The 19,084-nt window shown below is 37.8% G+C and overlaps 2 protein-coding genes across 2 annotated transcripts in view; both read left to right on the top strand.

Moving 5' to 3' along the window:
* LOC306994787 (uncharacterized protein) overlaps positions 1-1,786 on the top strand; it is a gene marked incomplete at its 5' end in the record, with an annotated part of 39,192 nt that extends 37,406 nt beyond the window's left edge. Inside the window, 2 exons of the mRNA XM_079605589.1 lie at positions 1,162-1,296; positions 1,397-1,786. Of these exons, the coding sequence (XP_079461715.1) occupies positions 1,162-1,296; positions 1,397-1,606 (345 nt within the window). The 3' untranslated portion in view covers positions 1,607-1,786. The remainder of the gene's footprint in view (positions 1-1,161; positions 1,297-1,396) is intronic.
* Positions 1,787-4,669: 2,883 nt separating this feature from the next.
* nelfb (negative elongation factor complex member B) lies at positions 4,670-18,191 on the top strand. Its single transcript, XM_079606061.1, has 14 exons — positions 4,670-4,953; positions 6,263-6,423; positions 6,507-6,606; positions 6,810-7,040; positions 7,637-7,822; positions 8,175-8,287; positions 8,378-8,480; positions 10,210-10,305; positions 11,379-11,521; positions 11,604-11,710; positions 11,865-12,006; positions 12,358-12,466; positions 13,179-13,378; positions 18,056-18,191. Exons 1-13 carry the CDS (start codon positions 4,852-4,854, stop codon positions 13,335-13,337), a joined length of 1,752 nt encoding a protein of 583 aa, XP_079462187.1. The 5' UTR covers positions 4,670-4,851; the 3' UTR covers positions 13,338-13,378; positions 18,056-18,191.
* The last annotated feature ends 893 nt before the right edge of the window (positions 18,192-19,084 follow it).

Raw genomic sequence — 19,084 nt, 5'->3', positions numbered from 1 at the left:
CATCTCTATGGAATATAGCCTACTATACATAATATTATATACATATACATAATATGTATATACTATACATCTCAAACAAGCCTTTTAATTTCTCCCCCGTCTTGACGTCAAGACGGGGCCGGATACACCATATATGGACACCGCAGACCTAAGCTGCAGGAAGCCCGCCCTGCCCCTGTCCCCCTCATATTCAGTCGCGAAAGATGCAGAAACGTAGAGCACACGTGAGTTACTCTGTTGTTGACTGCCAGAATCAACATGTAACTTAAATGTGTTTTCTCTCCCAAGAACGGACCAAGCTGTCAGGGACCAGTGGATTAAATTCATTTTTAATGACGCGGTTCCTACAACCCTTCCCACTGGCTTAACGTTAACGTTAGGTGTCTGTGCTAATCATTTTACGCCGGAATCGTTCACAAATTTGAATGTCTAAAAAAACACAACGTGAAACAAGGCAAAAACACCACATGATAGCAAACGTTGATCTCAATAACCACTGTAAGCTGATAAAAAAAAGTAGACTACATCTCCGTTAATGTAGCCTAATCTACATTAAATAAAAGGTATAATGTATGTCTCAGTCAAAAATTATTGTCTTTACCATTCAGAGACATCTTGATGTAGACGTCCTTCCATCGACTCTACATCTTCCCTTTCCAGCTCAGGTTCAGAGTCCGGCTCGTGCATATACGGTTGAATCCCGTAGGTCGCGGCCAGGTCGGGTTCATTCACAACTTGCGCCATGATGTCATTTTGGAATGATATGCTGAAGTTACCTGCGGTGTCAACCCCCCTCCTTCCTGCCACCAATCAACGCGCCCCTCATTTGCATTATTAAAATCACCGTCCACGACAGCCAAAATATCGCATCAGATCTCGCGAGACAATAATGCCTTCAGAAATAAGGGTCAGAGCCAGAGGAGCTCTGTGTTTATTTTTTTTTCACTTTTATTTTTTAGAAGGGCCTGAAAGACTAGAGCGTGGGTATCCAAGGTAATACTAGGTTATGACTCCTTTAAGAGAACTTGCATTTTTCCACTATAAAAAAAAACATATTTAATAGCCTATAACTCCTAAGCCTAGTTTATAATTAAACTTAAATGTGATTACATTTTAAGTATTCCCCCAGGCAATATCTCTTTCTAACTCCCTCTCTGTCAGATGCTAAATAAGTTTCCTAATGAGGGGAACCATTTGAGGGATTACTGTGCAGATTCCATTCTTCTGCGGGTTCTACTGATCAATGGATATGGCTTCAATGATCTCTCCTTCCCACACATCTCCTTTCAGGGGAAAGTAAGCCCTCAGGAAGACAGCTCTATATGCAGTGTTAGGCTAAGTTATCAAATGCTGTCCGTATGCTCTCCCAATGTCAACATGTTACTTTGGTTTGCAGGCTGAAGGCAACTCTGTCGGCTGGTCCCTTGGCTACATGCTGAGTTTAAGCAACTTGCTGCCTGCTGAAAATGTGTTACTGAGAAAAGCGCTGCGCCCAGATGCCTGGCGTGCTGCTATTTTCCTCTTTTCAGCCCTTATTATAGCTAGTATAATTTTTCTGATACGATCCTACCAAAGGAATGCTACTAAATTATGTTGTTACCCTTGATCATTATCTATAAGCAGTAAGGATGCACACTATATGTAAGTGTAAACGTTTGCAAAAAAAAAGTCAGATTGTTTTGTAATGTGATTTGCTGTAAAATTCATGAAGATTATGTGAAGTTCTGAATTATGAGATTTATTAAATTTGTCTAATACACTTAAAGTTGCAATATACCCTTGTGACATATCTGAGTGAAACGGCTACTTGAACAAGAAAATATTTTAGTAAAGGACTTTTTTGTCCTTTTTTTTAGGACAAATTTAGTCCTTTCATTTAGTCCTGCACTAAATCTGGAATTTAATTGATGGTTGTGGTTTGCTATCGCATGTGATATCATATGAGTTTTTTTTACATTCAAGAAACAGATGAAAATATTCAATGTCAGTGAGTTGTCCCGCCCTCCGTTGTTGCAGGAGAGAAGGAAGGTTCTTTTGATTAAAGATAAGGCCTATGAGGGCACATTCATTTAAATAAAAGGATAATTCAGGGCTTGACAGCGCTTGTCTGCAACAAGTGGATTTTTAGAAGGTTTGGTTTAAAAGTGTATCATTCTTTCCATCGTTTCTTATTTATTTCTTATATACTGTATTTCTTCGGCTATATTTAAAACGATCTCATAACATTATTTAATGCAATTGTAATTTTTCAGTATAAATTATTTAATTTGATCAGCCCTACCTAGTAATAGCCCTAGTGTCTTATTATTGTAAATAATTTAATTTATTGATCAAATTTAGGAATTTAAAATGAAAGATGAAGCATATATTTAAAGGGGTCATCTGATGCAAAATTCACTTTTATATGGTGTTTGCATATAAATGTGTCTTTGCAGTGTGTGGACACAACCACAATACAATTTTAAAAATCCATTCACTCCTTTTTTTAATCCTCAAAAAGACTAAACTCTCTCATCAAGCCTTTTGGATTTTCTGAGCAATAATGTCATAATGCTCATGCTCCACCCACGACAACTGACGGACTGTCCCTTAGGCTATTAGCATATTTTATTTGCAGTGTCTTGTGTCAACATGCTCCACGGAAGGGATGGATGGGGTGAGCAGTTGCTCATCATTTAAAGAGACATGCACCGAAACGGTCGCTGTGAACAGAACTGTTTTTGAGGAGGTAAAAATTGTGTTGTTTTACACAACCATTGAGGAATTTTAACTAAAGTATATTAACTTTACATGAACACCCTAAATAATCATACCAACTTGTGGAAAATGGGCATCCGATGATGACCCCTTTAATAAGATTAGGGGGGAAGGGGATATTACAATATGCAGATTTAAATATACTAAAGCAGCAAGCTGATTGAACACTGATTAGAATATTGCTTCAGAAAAAATATTATATATAAAAGAAAATTAAAAAATCCAGACAAGCTACTTTTTTTACTCCGACAAGTGAATGACAGATTTGCACATAAAAAGGCTTTAATGGTGAGACCTGGATAATTCATTTCACATTCTAATCAATATTCCATAGAAACACCAAGAATGGTCCATTTTGATGTCAAGGTGACTTTAACACATTTAGACCTAATGTGTTATTTGTAAAGACTGGTAAAAAAAGAAAAGGAAACATCAACCTACCCATCTCCACCCCCTGATCCCTAAACCCACCCCTAAACCTACCAATCTCCACCCCCTGGTCCCTAAACCCACCCCTAAACCTACCAATCTCCACCCCCTGATCCCTAAACCCACCCCTAAACCTACCAATCTCCACCCCCTGATCCCTAAACCCACCCCTAAACCTACCAATCTCCACCCCCTGGTCCCTAAACCTACCAATTTCCTCCCCCTGATCCCTAAACCCACCCCACCTACCAATCTCCACCCCCTGGTCCCTAAACCCACCCCTAAACCTACCAATCTCCTCCCCCTGGTCCCTAAACCCACCCCTAAACCTACCAATCTCCACCCCCTGATCCCTAAACCCACCCCTAAACCTACCAATCTCCACCCCCTGATCCCTAAACCCACCCCTAAACCTACCAATCTCCACCCCCTGATCCCTAAACCCACCCCTAAACCTACCAATCTCCACCCCCTGATCCCTAAACCCACCCCTAAACCTACCAATCTCCACCCCCTGGTCCCTAAACCCACCCCTAAACCTACCAATCTCCACCCCCTGGTCCCTAAACCCACCCCTAAACCTACCAATCTCCACCCCCTGATCCCTAAACCCACCCCTAAACCTACCAATCTCCACCCCCTGGTACCTAAACCCACCCCTAAACCTACCAATCTCCACCCCCTGATCCCTAAACCCACCCCTAAACCTACCAATCTCCACCCCCTGATCCCTAAACCCACCCCTAAACCTACCAATCTCCACCCCCTGGTCCCTAAACCCACCCCTAAACCTACCAATCTCCACCCCCTGGTCCCTAAACCCACCCCTAAACCTACCAATCTCCACCCCCTGATCCCTAAACCCACCCCTAAACCTACCAATCTCCACCCCCTGGTCCCTAAACCCACCCCTAAACCTACCAATCTCTACCCCTTAGATCTGGATCCAACTCCGCCCTCTGGATCTCGTGTACTGCAGTGAGGTGCTACATGAAATCTGGGGCCAGTTGCATAAAGAAAGCAGACCATTCTACCTTTTATGTACCTTACATTAAACAAAAAAGTTATGACCAGTCTTGAAGAAGATAATTCGATTCGATTTGATTAGTTTATGCAACTGGCCGCTGGTCTTTAAACTGCTTTGCTTAATTTATTAATTACTTTTGAAAATGTGGAAATGTGAAATATTAATCTGTTGTGTAAACATCTTAGTTTCTTATCCTCTATTAGCTGAACAGAGGAGTGTCCAACGATTATGAAAGGTTGTATGAATTTTTATTTAGTATTTTATTTTTAAATTATAATTTTTAAACTGTCATGTTTACGCATTACACTTTTGCTGTTAATTAAAATGCTATCATTGCAAAGGTTATGTTGACCTTTTTTCACGAAGAAAACATTTAAATCACAGAGGCTTAAAGTCGTACAAACTAAATGTGACACCTAAAGCCCAGCTAGGAACCTTTCTACGGCGGAACCTTTTACGATGCATCAGGAACAAGAGTCTGTTGACGTTGCAACTGATGACGTTGCACAGTTAGGAAGTGTGCGAATACAGAAAACAACGAACAATGCAAATCTAGCCAAAATAAGTCGTATTTCTGTTGTCAATGAATTTCTTTCGTTTTTCATAGTGGAGAGTTAAAATAGAGAGAGCGTCTCAAAATGTTCGCAGGGTTACCTGAGCTGGGAATATCCAATGGAGAAGATCTGAAAGAAACTCTCACTAACTGTACAGAACCTCTGAAAGCCATCGACCAGTTTCAGGTCAGGTTCTGTGTCTCTAAAATATTCACAGTGTTCACATCTATTCCATTAGACATAAGCACTTCGCTCGCATGCAACAGTCATCTTTATTGATTATAATGGGAGGGATCTAGTTTCTGGCGTCGCTTTCAGTTTGAATTGTCATATGACAAACAGCCTGTGACAAGCCGATTTAACAGTTATCCAGTTGCGCTGACTAACTAATATCTATTATAGTACTAGGACTACTTTTAATTACTAGTAAGTAATCCAATATGGAATAAGTACCACAACCTAGTGAACACCCTTGTGAAAAAGAAGGGCGCTTAATTAAAATTGAATGGGCACTTGTAGTGTACTTCAAATCTTAAAAGTACATAAAAATGTGCAGAAAATATAATATTAATTAAATAAAAAGCCATTTAAGTGTATCTAAAAAGTGCACACTTTAATGACTGTTTCTAACACACTTTTAAAGTGTGCTGGTGCTTTCTTAGAATGTCACATTACAAGTACTGATTCTAAATCATTATGTTTTTAAGTTTTTGTTCTGTTTTAAAGGAGTAACGTTACCCTTTTTTGATGTGTTGAATAACACACTAAAGCACATTTAAAGTGATTACAATTTGAACTGTATGTTATTTAATATAATTTAATATAATTACATTTGAAGTTAATATATTTTAAATGTACTAATTCTTCATTACAAATGTGCAATTACAAATATATTTAAATACATGAAAATTAATTTGTCCCGTGTATTAAGCAGTACATTTTAACCATATTTCAAAGAGAATATAGGTAAATATGAACTTATAATTACATAAAAATGTACTTAAGTCATACTTAAGTGGGTAAAAAAAGTCACTAACGTTCAACAAATTGCTATTGCTTTGTAATTAAGTGTCAAAAAAAAATCTTCTTTTTGCACTTAAATATATTATTTTAAGTATAGCCTATTATAAATACGTAATAAGTAGCCTACTTTAAAAAAAAAAGTATTCTTTACATTTTAACGTTACATTACACGCATTCAAGTTTACAATGGCAAACATTTGAATGAGACCAGTAACAATAAAATACTTATCTGTCGCTGTTGGGATAGTGACTAGCTGCAAAATAATAAGTACTAGTATCTATGTAATATATCAAATTTTAATAGATACTGGTCACTACTGAAAAGAATAAGTAGTATTTCATGAATAGTTAATAGTGACTTTGAAACTGATACTACTGACTATTTGGTTCCTTACTAGTAATAAAAAAATAAGTACTAGTAACACTTATTTATCTATAATGTGTTATATTATAACTGCATTATCATTTACAGGCGGAAAATGGCATATTGTTACCAACCCTACAGTCTGCATTGCCTTTCCTGGATCTTCACGGGACTCCGCGGCTGGAGTTTCATCAGTCAGTGTTTGATGAGCTTCGAGATAAGCTGATGGAGCGCGTTGCCACCATTGCCGAGGGCAAGGAGGAGGACAGGTGAATGGAAAGGTTTGATTTCAATCCATTCCTTTGCGCAGCGGATCTTAAATCATACTAATGGATCCCCTAAATTCACACAGATACGTAAAGCTGGAAGAACTTCTTGAGAAAAGCTTCCCATTGGTGAAGATGCCGTCCATACAGCCCGTTGTCATGCAAGTGCTAAAACATCTGCCAAAGGTATAAATGTTCTGTACTTTGACCTATTACTCTCTGGTACTCAAGTAACAGATACATTTCAAGATATTTCAGCATACAGACTCATTTCGAAGCTTATCTTTTCAGCTTTAGGTGTGCAATCGTTTTTTTCCCCAATCCTTTGTGTAAAGTTTATAATTTGATAATAATTTGACAATCAAGTTTCTGTCTGAATGCTCATGCAGGTGCCTGAGAAGAAGCTGAAGCAGGTTATGGCCGATAAAGAGCTGTACAAAGTCTGTGCTGTGGAGGTGAAACGGCAGATTTGGCAGGACAATCAGGCTCTTTTCGGGGACGAGGTGTCTCCGCTCTTGAAACAGTATATTGTGGAGAAGGAGACGGCTCTTTTTAGCAACGACCTCTCCATCCTTCACAACTTTTTCAGTCCTTCACCCAAAACACGGCGACAGGGTGAGGTAAGTGCCAGGTGTTTTTTTTCCTCCCTTAAGCTATTAAAATTTTCAAACTAATTTTGGCCATTTGGATAATGAATCTTATTTAATTTGAAAATGGTGTTAGAATTAATGTAATGCCCCCCCCACCCCCCCACCACCCCTGAAATTCTAAAACATTAAAACATGACAATACTATGCATTCCAAAAAATAAAAATTAAACATTTAAGACATTTTAAGGTTAATTTTGTATGTGAATATAAGTTATAAAATATATATTGTATCAATGTTATCATTTCTTTCATAACATTTCTTTAACATTAATCTTGTGTTCTGATAATTCTGACATACTTCAGTGTCATGGTAATTTAGTGTTCATTTTATGGTAATGTAATGTTGTTGTGTCAATGTTATTTTAAGATGCTTACTTATAATTTTTTTCTTTATATAATTTTAGCTTTATTTTTTCTTTATTTTTATATATGTTTAATTTTTTTAAAATATATATATTTTTTTTTGTGCAAACTTGGGTTATGGTGATTACGTTTGCAGTGGAACAACAAACAAACACTGTCCTCTTGTTGCATCTTTGTCAACAATGAAACTGATTTTTCATTAGGTGGTGCTGAAGCTGACTCAGATGATTGGGAAGAACGTGAAGCTCTACGATATGGTACTACAGTTCCTGCGGACGCTGTTCCTGCGCACACGAAACGTGCACTACTGCACCCTGCGTGCTGAGCTGCTCATGTCACTTCATGACCTCGACATCAGTGAGATCTGCTCAGTCGACCCCTGTCACAAGGTGTGGAACCAGTTTCCCATCTGTAATTTACAGCACACCCTTTCAACTGCAACATCATGATTATTGAGCATATATATTATTTGTAGGGTCCTTCCATTTCACAAGGTTGTACAAAATTGCCTAAATATCTGTTACAAAAACAGTTACAGAATCTCAACACTTTCTGGAAGTCAGACCAGCAATCAGCATCTTTTTATTGTTTAGCCTATGATTAAAATATGTATATTTATAAACATTCAAAAACTCTTTTGAACTATTGCAATTTGTGATCATGTACCATAGGGGTGACCTCTTTCAAATGGTCTGCACCCAAACACATTCTATATTTATGTTTGCTCTTATCCTTTTGTAGTTTTCTTGGTGTTTGGATGCCTGCATCAGGGAAAAGTTTGTGGATGCTAAACGGGCTCGTGAGTTGCAAGGCTTCCTGGATGGTGTGAAGAAAGGGCAGGAACAAGTGTTAGGGTACGAGATTCAAATATTCATTCAGATACAGCATACAATAAAGCCATAAAACCGTGAAAATGTAACACTCCCTGGCTCTGTTTCTCACAGTGACCTGTCGATGATCCTCTGTGATCCATTTGCCTGTAACACTCTAGTGTTGAGCACCGTGAAGAACCTTCAGGAGCTATTGAGCCAGGACGCTCTGCCCAGGGTAAGAACTCCAACTCCATTGTTGATTTTAGGTCTACAGGCATCTTTTGTTTGTACTGATTTATGACCTGATTTACTAAACATGGCTAATTGGTTTGAAACCGCAAACCCATAAAAGCGCCTATCGAATGTTCGCAACAATTGCAGCCATGTGAAGTACAAAAAAGGTTAAGACAGACTTTTTTTGGGCATTAATAGTGGTGCAAATACCAGTAGATTGACTACCTCAACTCTTTGTAAATCACGCTGCGTGATTTATTTAAACTAAAAGGGAAGTTCAGCTGCAAAAATAGCTGTCTATGCCTTTTCATCGCTAATAGTGTACTACAGTGTTGTTTTTGTTAAAGGTAGGGTAGGCAATGTTTTTTATTAACACGTTTTGTTATACTGGTTGAAAATCTCTCCACATCCTGATAGCAATAATAGAAGTGGTCTACATATTAAAAACGGTACATACTGTATATCTTCTGTGGAATTCTCTGGGCCAAAATATGTTTGTCCAATCATTGCATTTGGACCGAATTTTGGTCCTACCTGCCTCTCAACATTTCATATTTCCATACCTCTGCGCATTGCATGAGGATATGACAATATGACAGAGACAATTAAGAGCTCTTTAAATTGGTCATTTAACGCCGTCTCTCTTAAATTAAAGGGGTCATGACATGTTTTTTTTATTTTTTTATTATTATGTTCCCTTAGGTGCAATTATAGTATTACTATAGTTTTTTTTACAAAAACTTTTAAAATGGAGTGATTTATGACCTTTTCCCACCCTGTTTCTCATCCTCTGATTCAAACAGTCTGTTTTGGGGGTGTTTCCCCTTTAAGAGTTCAGTGTTAACGCCCACTGTTATGATTGGCTAACGTCAGTGCCTATGCATCAATTATTAACACCTCCAGCCAGAACATTTGCGGATTCGGCGTATTTAAAAAGTAGTTTAAAGTTTTAAGTACATTACTTACAGTTTGCGTCGTCGTTGTTGAGCCCAGAATAGTCGGCACGGACTTATCTTTGAGCAACAGTTTTCTGGCAAAGGCAGCATCATTTTGGGATTTGTTCTCAAAACAGTCATCCTTCAAATGTATAGAACAAACGCTTAAACTAACACTGCCGTGACTGGGACGTCCGCAAAAAATAAAGTGCATCCATTTTTCCCTGACGACTGGATCTTTCGCAGCGTATTCAAAGATGTTGTTTGTCCACAGCCAGGAACAGCACATCTGCGTGGCATCGTAATTTCCCTGTACACAGACCCACTCGCTGTCCGTCGACTGAACACTTGTAAGGGCGCACAGCGCGCGGGCGCGACAACGATACGAAATGAGCGTAGTTGTCTTGCGCTTAAAGCGTAGTTGTCTTGTGCTGGAGGCGGTCTATATGCAAACGCTGGTACGTCACTTCGTACCGTGACGTCACTTCTTACCATGGATCCAGAACGAGCTGTATTTAGAGCTTGATTAAATAAATGATTCGTTTATAATGGGGAGGATGTCTTAAGCTATGAAACTTGCAGGACCTTTTAATGGTACAAAGACCTCTTATATACCAAAAGATCAAGGCAAATTTGGTTTCTCATGTCATGACCCCTTTAAGTTTGGAAATGTTCCCTTGCCAACTAACTAAAATAATTTAAAGTTGCCTAAACTGAAATAAAAATAAATTAATATTTAAAAAAAGAACAAAATTGAGAAAAGCACATAACCAAACAATCTGTGTTTATGTACAGGACAGCCCTGAACTTCTCCTCCTGCTGCGGATGCTTTCTCTTGGCCAGGGCGCCTGGGACATGATTGACAGCCAGGTTTTCAAAGAGCCCCGAATGGTATGATCAAGTCAAGTCACCTTTATTTACATAGCGCTTTTTACAATACAGATTGTTTAAAGGCAGCTTTACAGTGATAACAGGAAAATAATGAAACAGTTTGTTTTGGCTGTACCGCAAATCTAGAAGAAAATAGTATAAAAGTCCTGCTTAAGTTATTCGTTTTTATTTATTAAAATAAAGTTATTATTTTAGTTAATTTATCTATAAAGCTGCTCTGGAGAAAACAGTGATGTCATCGTCCAGCTCAGTTCAGTTCTCATATAATGGTGTCAATGCAGGCAGATCAATAAGATTGTTGAATATTAATAAGTGTCCCCAACTAAGCAAGCCAGAGGCGACAGTGGCAAGGAACCAAAACTCCTTCAGGTGACAGAATTGAGAAAAAAAACTTGGGAGAACCCAGGGTCATTCAGGGGGACAGTTCTCCTCTGGCATTAACATGCGATCACCATGATCCGATCAAGCAGATAAGGTTATTAGCCAATCAGGACACGGTGCGTTTACATTTGTTCATATTAAAGTAGCCTCTGTATCTGGATAACCGATCGGATTTCTGTTTTTGCATAATATTTAAATTAGGTCTGTAGCACGACATCAAATTAAGAGTAAAGATTATACAAATTAATCAATGTCCCAATTGCTTTCACTCACTCACTTTACTTTCCTGTGCAATCTCCAGTCTTAGATCAAATTAAGTTTTTTGAATGAAGGAATACTTCCAGAGTTGAACATACAAAAATAACTGGGTTGATCACGTTAAACACGTAAAACAGATTGGATCGGAACATTCAGAATATTTATCCAGTTCCCATCTGGTTGAAGATCGGAGTCATCTCGCCGGTATGGAGATGAGTTTGTTGAGGATCAGTGCCACTGGTCAATGAGACCTTCACAGGGGAGAGTCTAGTTGACATAATCTCAGCTGACACTTCATGGATGCGTTGTGGTCGTGTCTAGTCAACTCTCTGCATTCTTCAATTAAAAAAAAACAAGTCTTATGTTTGTGGATTTGTACAATTTGTACTAATGGGTTTGCACAATTAAACAAGGCTGGTCTTGTTCGCCATCAGGATTTGGAGGTGGTAACACGCTTTCTGCCTGCTATGATGTCAATAGTGGTGGATGACTACACTTTCACTGTGGAACAGAAACTACCAAGTGAGGAGAAGACCTCTCTCACGTACCCCACCACCCTGCCTGAAACCTTCTCCAGGTATCTGCACCATCTCATGTCACTCCTCAACACAATATATTCAGCAAGTGCTTAATTCTTTCTGTCTTTTTGCTTTGTCTAGGTATATACAGGAAAACAGGGTGGCATGTGAGATCGGTCTTTATTATGCGCTTCATATCGCTAAGCAGAGGAATAAAAATGCTTTACAACGGCTTCTGCCTGGACTGGGTGAGACCCCTGTCAGATACATTGGATTAATGGATAATCATGATGGCAATGCTGCACAAATACTGATCTCTGTGTGTGTGTGCGTGTGCGTGTGCGTGCGTGCGTGCGTGTGTGTGTGTGTGCGTGTGTGTGTGTGTGTGTGTGTTTCGTGCAGTGGATACCTATAACGACATGGCGTTTGGAGACATCTTCCTCCATCTTCTCACTGGTCATCTAACTCTGCTCTCTGATGAATTTGGATCAGAGGAGTTCTGCACTGCTGTCTTTGACAACTTCCTCCTCACATCTTTCTCCAGGTCTATTATCTTTTTTAATCACATTATATAGTGCAACTTCTTCAGGGTTTGATTGTAATGGGGTGTTGATGGCGCAATGGATAAGACACATGCCTATGGTGTGAGAGACCCGGGTTTGAATCCACTGTGAGACACCAATGTGTCCCTGAGCAAGACATTTAACCCCTAGTTGCTCCAGAGGCGTGCGACCTCTGACATATATAGCAATTGTAAGTCGCTTTGGATAAAAGCGTCAGCTAAATGAATAAATGTAAATGTAAAATATTCATTAATTGAAAAAAAATCATGTTAATACTGTGGCTCAGTTTACAACAATTCAAGTATATTTGAGCTTATCGCTCTCTTTTGCAGCAAGGAGAACGTTCACAGACACAGTCTTCGCTTGCTGAACCATCTCCATCAGAAGGTGCTGGCGTCCTACATGGAAACCTTAATAAAGACACTTGAACCGCCAAAACAGGTATTTTAAAGGAAACAGACTGAATGTGAGTTTGCTAAGTCAATAAATAGCTAATGGGCTTAACATTCCCCAACAGTCTTCTGCTCTGCATGGATTTACTCACATCAGCAGAAAAGGAAAATAATTTCATTTTGATTAAAGATTACAAAAACTTGTCTTTTTTTCTTTGGAACAACATGCACTGATGAATCATTCATAAGACTAGGGACATGCATTAGAAAGTAAACAAGGCCAAGTTTGTTTTAATGTTTAAAGGTCACTAGGTGGCACCTCATCCACTTCTGTTCACAGTATGATTTATTTTATTTACTATATAGTATTAATTAATATCTTGAATTAGCTTTCGTTTTTATATTTTCAACTTTTATTTAAATTTGAGTTTATTTTAGTAATATTGTTATGTGCTTTTTGTATATTTTTTGTTTAAGTATTTCTATTTAGCTTTAATTTTAGTAAATGTAGTACTTCAGCTTTAATTTATTTAAATAAGCTGCCAAGATAAGCTTTCTAATTTTCATTTAAGTTTTTTATTTAATTTTTCATCTTATATTTATATTTCATTTTATTTCAGCTTTATTTAAATTACTTTTTAATAGTTTTTAGTTATAGTTAACAATAACAACACTGGTTCACAAATGATAAACGGTCTCTCTCTGTTCCTCTCTTGTTCAGAAATCTTATAGTAACTGAATCTTAATTCATGTTATTACAGAGCAGTGAGTCAGTGAAAGAACTGTACACCCTGTGGAAGGAGAAGCTTGAGGCTTCGAAGAAAAGCCCCCCTGAACCAGAGGAAGCCCCCTCTCTGGATTTAGGCCTTCACCCTGTTACTGTGCCTCCCACCCCTTCCACCCCCACAACCCCTGTCTGACAGAGACTGGACGCTCCAGCCACTAGAGAGCAGCAATGGAGGTAGATGACTCATCTAATGGCAAAAGACTGACCTAAACATGTGTAACATGGAACTGTGCTGGTTATATGACTTAGTTTAGTTGTTTTTCTTGTTTCCCGCTTTTATAAAGGTCATTTTAAAGCATTTTCCAATTTGCAATTTTGTGTGCTCTTTTAAGAAAATTGAGTCTTGTCTTATGTAAAGCATCTCATGGTTGAATATCATTTGCTTTGGATTGAGTCAGTGTGACAAACCCTTGTGTAAATAAAATAATTGGTTAGACAAATTTACAATTTGAGACTTTTGATATTTGATGCTTTCTCTTTGGAGACCCACTGCTGTCTCGCACTCACAACTAAATAAGTGAATAAAAGAACCCTCAATGACTTATATACTGACTTATATACTGTATACAATCTCTGTCATGCATGCAATACACTTGTTTGTTTACGTAGAGCTCACAGTTTGAATGTTTTTGTTTGCTTTAATTTATTTTCTAAGGATCGGTAAATTTTCCATTGTCACTTTTATCATGGCTGTTAGACTAATATTAAAATAGCATGGCTATTAAATTGGGAAAACACTGTCCAGTGGTATCAGAAAACCAGATGATATGGAAAAATGTTATTTCAAGACCTGGAAGTGTCATGGAGGTTTATACAGTCTTATATCTTATCTTTAAAGGCGTTTTCCTCAAAATAAGTTTTTTTCTCAGGCAGAAACATCTCCTTTTCAGTAGCACTTACATTAAAAGTTTTATTCCTATCTATATTCTAAAGTTTTTTTTTAGAGGGGTTTGTTCATATAACAGTCTCCTGATTTATTTAACATTTTATTCCTAAAAACAGTAAAACATATATATATTTTTTGTCAACATCATGAACCAGGAACCTTGTTTTATCCAATGTTCTGTGCTGCTGTCTCCATCTAGTGTCTTGCCATCAGAGCTCGGCTCAGTGAATGGCCTTCTGTCTTGTGATGGTCCAGTTTTGTTTAGGTTTATACTGACCGATGCACCGCTGTAATCTCTTCAATCCCCCTCATGCTGTCATAGTTGGGCTTTTGATTCATTCATGCCATCGTCAATTGCTGTCAATTGTGTATCATGTCAAAAAATATCATGATGGCATGTAATCTGATTTTCCTGGTCATCAGCTGGTGGAAATAAGTGTATGGAGTTTCCCCATTTGAAAGAATAACCACAACGATATTTAAAATCTTCCCTTTGACCACTACAATGTTTAGTGGTTTAGTGTCTTGTGTACAGAGTAAAAAGGAATTGAGAAATTATATAAAAGGAAGGCCTGTCCACATTTGAAACCGAGAAGACACCAAGCACACAGAGATGACGAACTCTTCCTCTTTTTTATTTTATTTTACTGTTTTACTGTCAAAGGAATGGCTCTTCAACAGAAGACCAGTTAGCATTTAATCTTTAACAGAATCTCTTAAACATCATAATGTTTTTATTTTATTTTAACTAATTAGAAAATAAAAACACAACTCTAGATGTTTAGAAGTCAAAAAAGAAAGAAAGATACTTTCAATGTGGTTTCAGACGTTTGAAAATATATATATTTTTAAGCAGTTGCTGTTGCTGAGTGTAGCTTGCAAGTCTCAGATGGGCAGAATCAGTTCCTGGTGGTGCAGTTGCACGTCCCTGTTCTGTCAGTTTAGACAACATCATACTTGCCTCACAGCACCAATGCTGCCTCATTTCATTATTCATTATTCATCAAATGTTACAGCTGCTCAAGGCATGTTACGTGGACTCTGAGTCTGACAGTGTTCCGCTCAATGTCTTCATATGCTGTTATCTGTAATGCGCTGTGAGCACAGAAAACCAGGGAGAGAAGGATTTCTGCGCAAGGTGGTGTACATTTATTAACAAAACTTAATAAAACAAACATAGGAAACACTGAGTTATATATACACAGTTCTGTCATGAAACTCTAGAGATAGTGCAGGCTGATAGTCCTTAACTCAATCTGTTTGCAATCTCATCATTCTCTATAGGGCACAGCTGATTGGTTCCTGCTGTATCAGTAGCCAATGAGCTCGCTGCTCAACATTCAAATACTCGGTCAGCATTTGCAACGCACTTTCCCCAGCTCCACCTGTATAGATCTGCTACGGGTAATTCATGTATGCAGTATTGTACAGCAGCAGCATGTCTTACTTGCTCTCAGCAGCTTGTTGTGTATGTATTGGCAGTAACAAGTCCCGTACTTGCTCTGCAGCAGCAGCAATAACCTACAGCAGCAGTGTAACAGCATAACATATATATATATACAGTATATACACACTGAGAGTAACAAGCCTAACAAGGAAACAAGGAGCACCTGGGGTAGACATTCAAGGGGAGATAACTATAAATCTTTAGCTCATTGGTTCCCTTTTTTTGTTCCATGTATTTTAACCCTGTGTTCTCCTAAATGTTCTGTCCCTGCTCGTTAGTACTATGTTGTGTTAGTTTGGTGTTATCTCTTTTATCTCCTGAGCTTTTATCATTAAAGACGGTTTACTTTATTCATCTTCATTGTGTGATTCATACCAGCTAACACTGTCAGATGATCTAATTATATATTATCGTCTGTTTCTCACTTTTACTGCATGCTCTTAACAAGTTATGCTTTTGCAGTTGAAAAGTCAAGTTTGCATACACCAACCTTGCAAACTGTGACACCAAAATTAAAGATAGTATCGGAAACACTTTGGTCACTATGATCACATTTTACAGGAAGTCTTCACTTGGCATATATAATGCCTTGCAGAAGTCTAAACTATTATTGTAGCCATCAAGATATCCAGGCTTCTCTCTGATGGACTCAAAGGTAACACAATTTGATAATGTGTTCTTGAATCAATGCAAATGTATATGACATTGTAAGACTTTTTTTTGTAACATATATATATATATAAAAACCTTGGGATAAAACAGACTAAGTCGGGGGGACAGACTCCTCTGGCCAACGAACGAACAGTGTATGATTCTGATTCAGGCAGCATTACAGGCCAGATTGGATCGGAACATTCAGGAGTTTGTTGAGGATCAGTGCCACTGGTCAATGAGACATTCACAGGGGAGAGTCTAGTTAACATAATCTCTACTGACACTTCAGGGATGCGTTGTGGTTGTGTCTAGGCGCAAGTCCACCATCTGATCTGGATATGGCCAGGATCCGGCTAAACAGAGAGACTAATATTAGCGTAGATGCCATTCTTCTTATGATGTAGCAAGTACATAGGGTGCTATAGGAAGTGTTCCCGGTTCCGGCTGACCTAGTTTATGCAGCCTAACAGTCATTTAACTGATTTGAATAATAGAACTTGATAATGTTATATGTGTATGCCAGGTTAAAGAGATGTGTTTTTAGCTTCTCAAACAATGCTAGGAAGACTGTTTCAAAGTTTAGGTGCTAAATAGGAAATGGATCTACTGCCACACACAATTACAGTTGATTGTCTACAGTTGATTTTGATATTCTAGGTATTATCAACTTGCCAGAATTTTGAGATTGCTATAGACGAGAAGGACTATAATGCGTTAAGAGCTCACTCAAGTATGGGGAGCTAAACCATTTAGTGCTTTGTAAGTAATCAGCAAGATTTTAAAACTTAAATAAAGATATTTAAAATGTATACGTTTCATAGGGAGTGTTGACAGAACCGGGCTAACATGGTCACACTTCCTGGTTCTGGTAAGAACTATAGCTTCTGCGTTTTTGACCAGCTGGAGTGTGTTTATTAAGCGTGCAGGGCAACCCCCAGTAGAGCATTACAAAAATCTAGCCATGAGGTTATGAACGCATGACCTAACTGTTTTGCATTTGGCATTGAGAAAATATGGCGTAATTTAGATATATTTTTAAGATGGAAGCATGTGGTTTTACAGATGAAATGAAAGATTGGTATCAAAGAGCACACCCAGGTTCCTAACTGATGACGAAGACTTGGCAGAACGTCCATTAAGTGTTAGACAGCATTCTAGGTTACTATGTGCGGAGGTTTTTGTTCAAAAAATTAGTGATCTATTGAGAAGCCATTTAAAAATGTTAATATTCAAATCTGTTAACCTCAGATAACCTGAAATTTTTATGATGAAATAAATATTATGGTGAAGACCAGGGATCTGTATCTTCTATATCTATCTTATAGTGCTATTTCGGTGCTATAGTTGCTATTTTACTATTTTATATGCTTAGAAATTAAAACTTTTTTAAAGTTGTCATTAATGTAAAAACTAAATCAAATATTTGTAAATTTATGCTTTTTGACAATTTTGTGATATAAAATAATTATATGCAGACCTAAATTGAAAATGTTATAATAGCAATAGATTATGTATTTAAATAAATCCACTCAAATGGTTAAAGGTTATGATGAACAGTGACTGCATTAATTGTAATAATTAAATGATAACAAAAAAAAAGAAAAGAATTTGACATAATAATTGCTGATACAAATGTAAATGAATAACTGTGTCCACAAATCACCTATTAATATACATAGAAATGGACATAAATAAATCATACAAATGTTGATATTCAAATGAAAAGTCAATAGCATCTGTGGTCATATTATGTTCAACTAATTCAAGTTGTCTTACCCCATCTAACCTACATTTCATCTGTTATATTTCTTTATTGTAACCATAATAAATAATAATGATATTAATAATGCCTGGTTTCTTACAGATGAACAACACAGAGTTATCCTCCATCTCTTTAAGGAACGCCACCAGTGGTGACATCAGCAGCCTTTGTCCCATAACGTCCCAGCATATCTCCATCCCTGTGCTCATTTGTCTGACCTTCTTGGTGGGATTCCTGCTCAATGTCTTCAGTCTGTGGGTGTTCACATGCAAGACACCAGTGTGGAAGTCCGGCACAGTTCTTCAATTTCATCTAGCTGTCAGTGATGTCATAATATGTCCTATGGGACCATTTATGGCAGTATATTATCATTCTGCTAATTGGATTTTTGGAAAAGCTCTCTGTCGGCTTAAAATAGCTTTAATAACCTTTCACATTTACAGCAGTATTCTGTTTCTCACTCTTATTAGCATTCACCGTTATGTGGTCGTGGTGCGCTACAATCGAGACTCCTACATGAAGCGAAAGGACTTTGTCCAGAAACTCTGTGTTGGAGTTTGGCTTTTTGTATTGATTATGGGAGCTTCATTCGCCGCTATTGTAGACACGAGCACAGTGAACAATCACACTTTATGCCTCAGCATTCACCAAGGACAATATATTGACAAGTATTTAATTGTAAACTTCACTTTCCTCGTTCCTGTATTACTTCTAGCATTCATTGTTTCGGCAATCTGCTACAGTCTCCTGGTGCGCTCGATGTCCTTTCTCGACACTAGCCATAACAATGTACAAACTATTAAGAACAAGTCACGTAAAATGGTGGCTGTTTGTTTGGCAATATTTGTTGCTTATTTCATGCCTGTGAATGTGGTGCGCAGTGTGGGTATTGTGGTCAAGAAATTCTTCTCCCACAAATGCAGTCTACTTTTAAAATTGGAGACTGCATATTATGTGTCATGGATTGTGGCTGGAGTCAACAGCTGTCTAGATCCAATTATATATTGTTTCAGTTCTCAGAAGTTCACACAACATGTTCATATCTCTCTTAGTAGAATTGGCATAAGACTTGAAACAAGGCATGATTAATCTTTGTAAGACTGACCTCATGTTAGCAAGAACAGCTCCTCA

The sequence above is a fragment of the Phoxinus phoxinus genome (genome assembly GCF_949152265.1).
Source record: "Phoxinus phoxinus genome assembly, chromosome: 3".
Lineage (NCBI taxonomy): Eukaryota > Metazoa > Chordata > Actinopteri > Cypriniformes > Leuciscidae > Phoxinus > Phoxinus phoxinus.
Note: the sequence above shows the minus strand (reverse complement) of the source record. Positions and strands in the feature narration are given on the sequence as shown.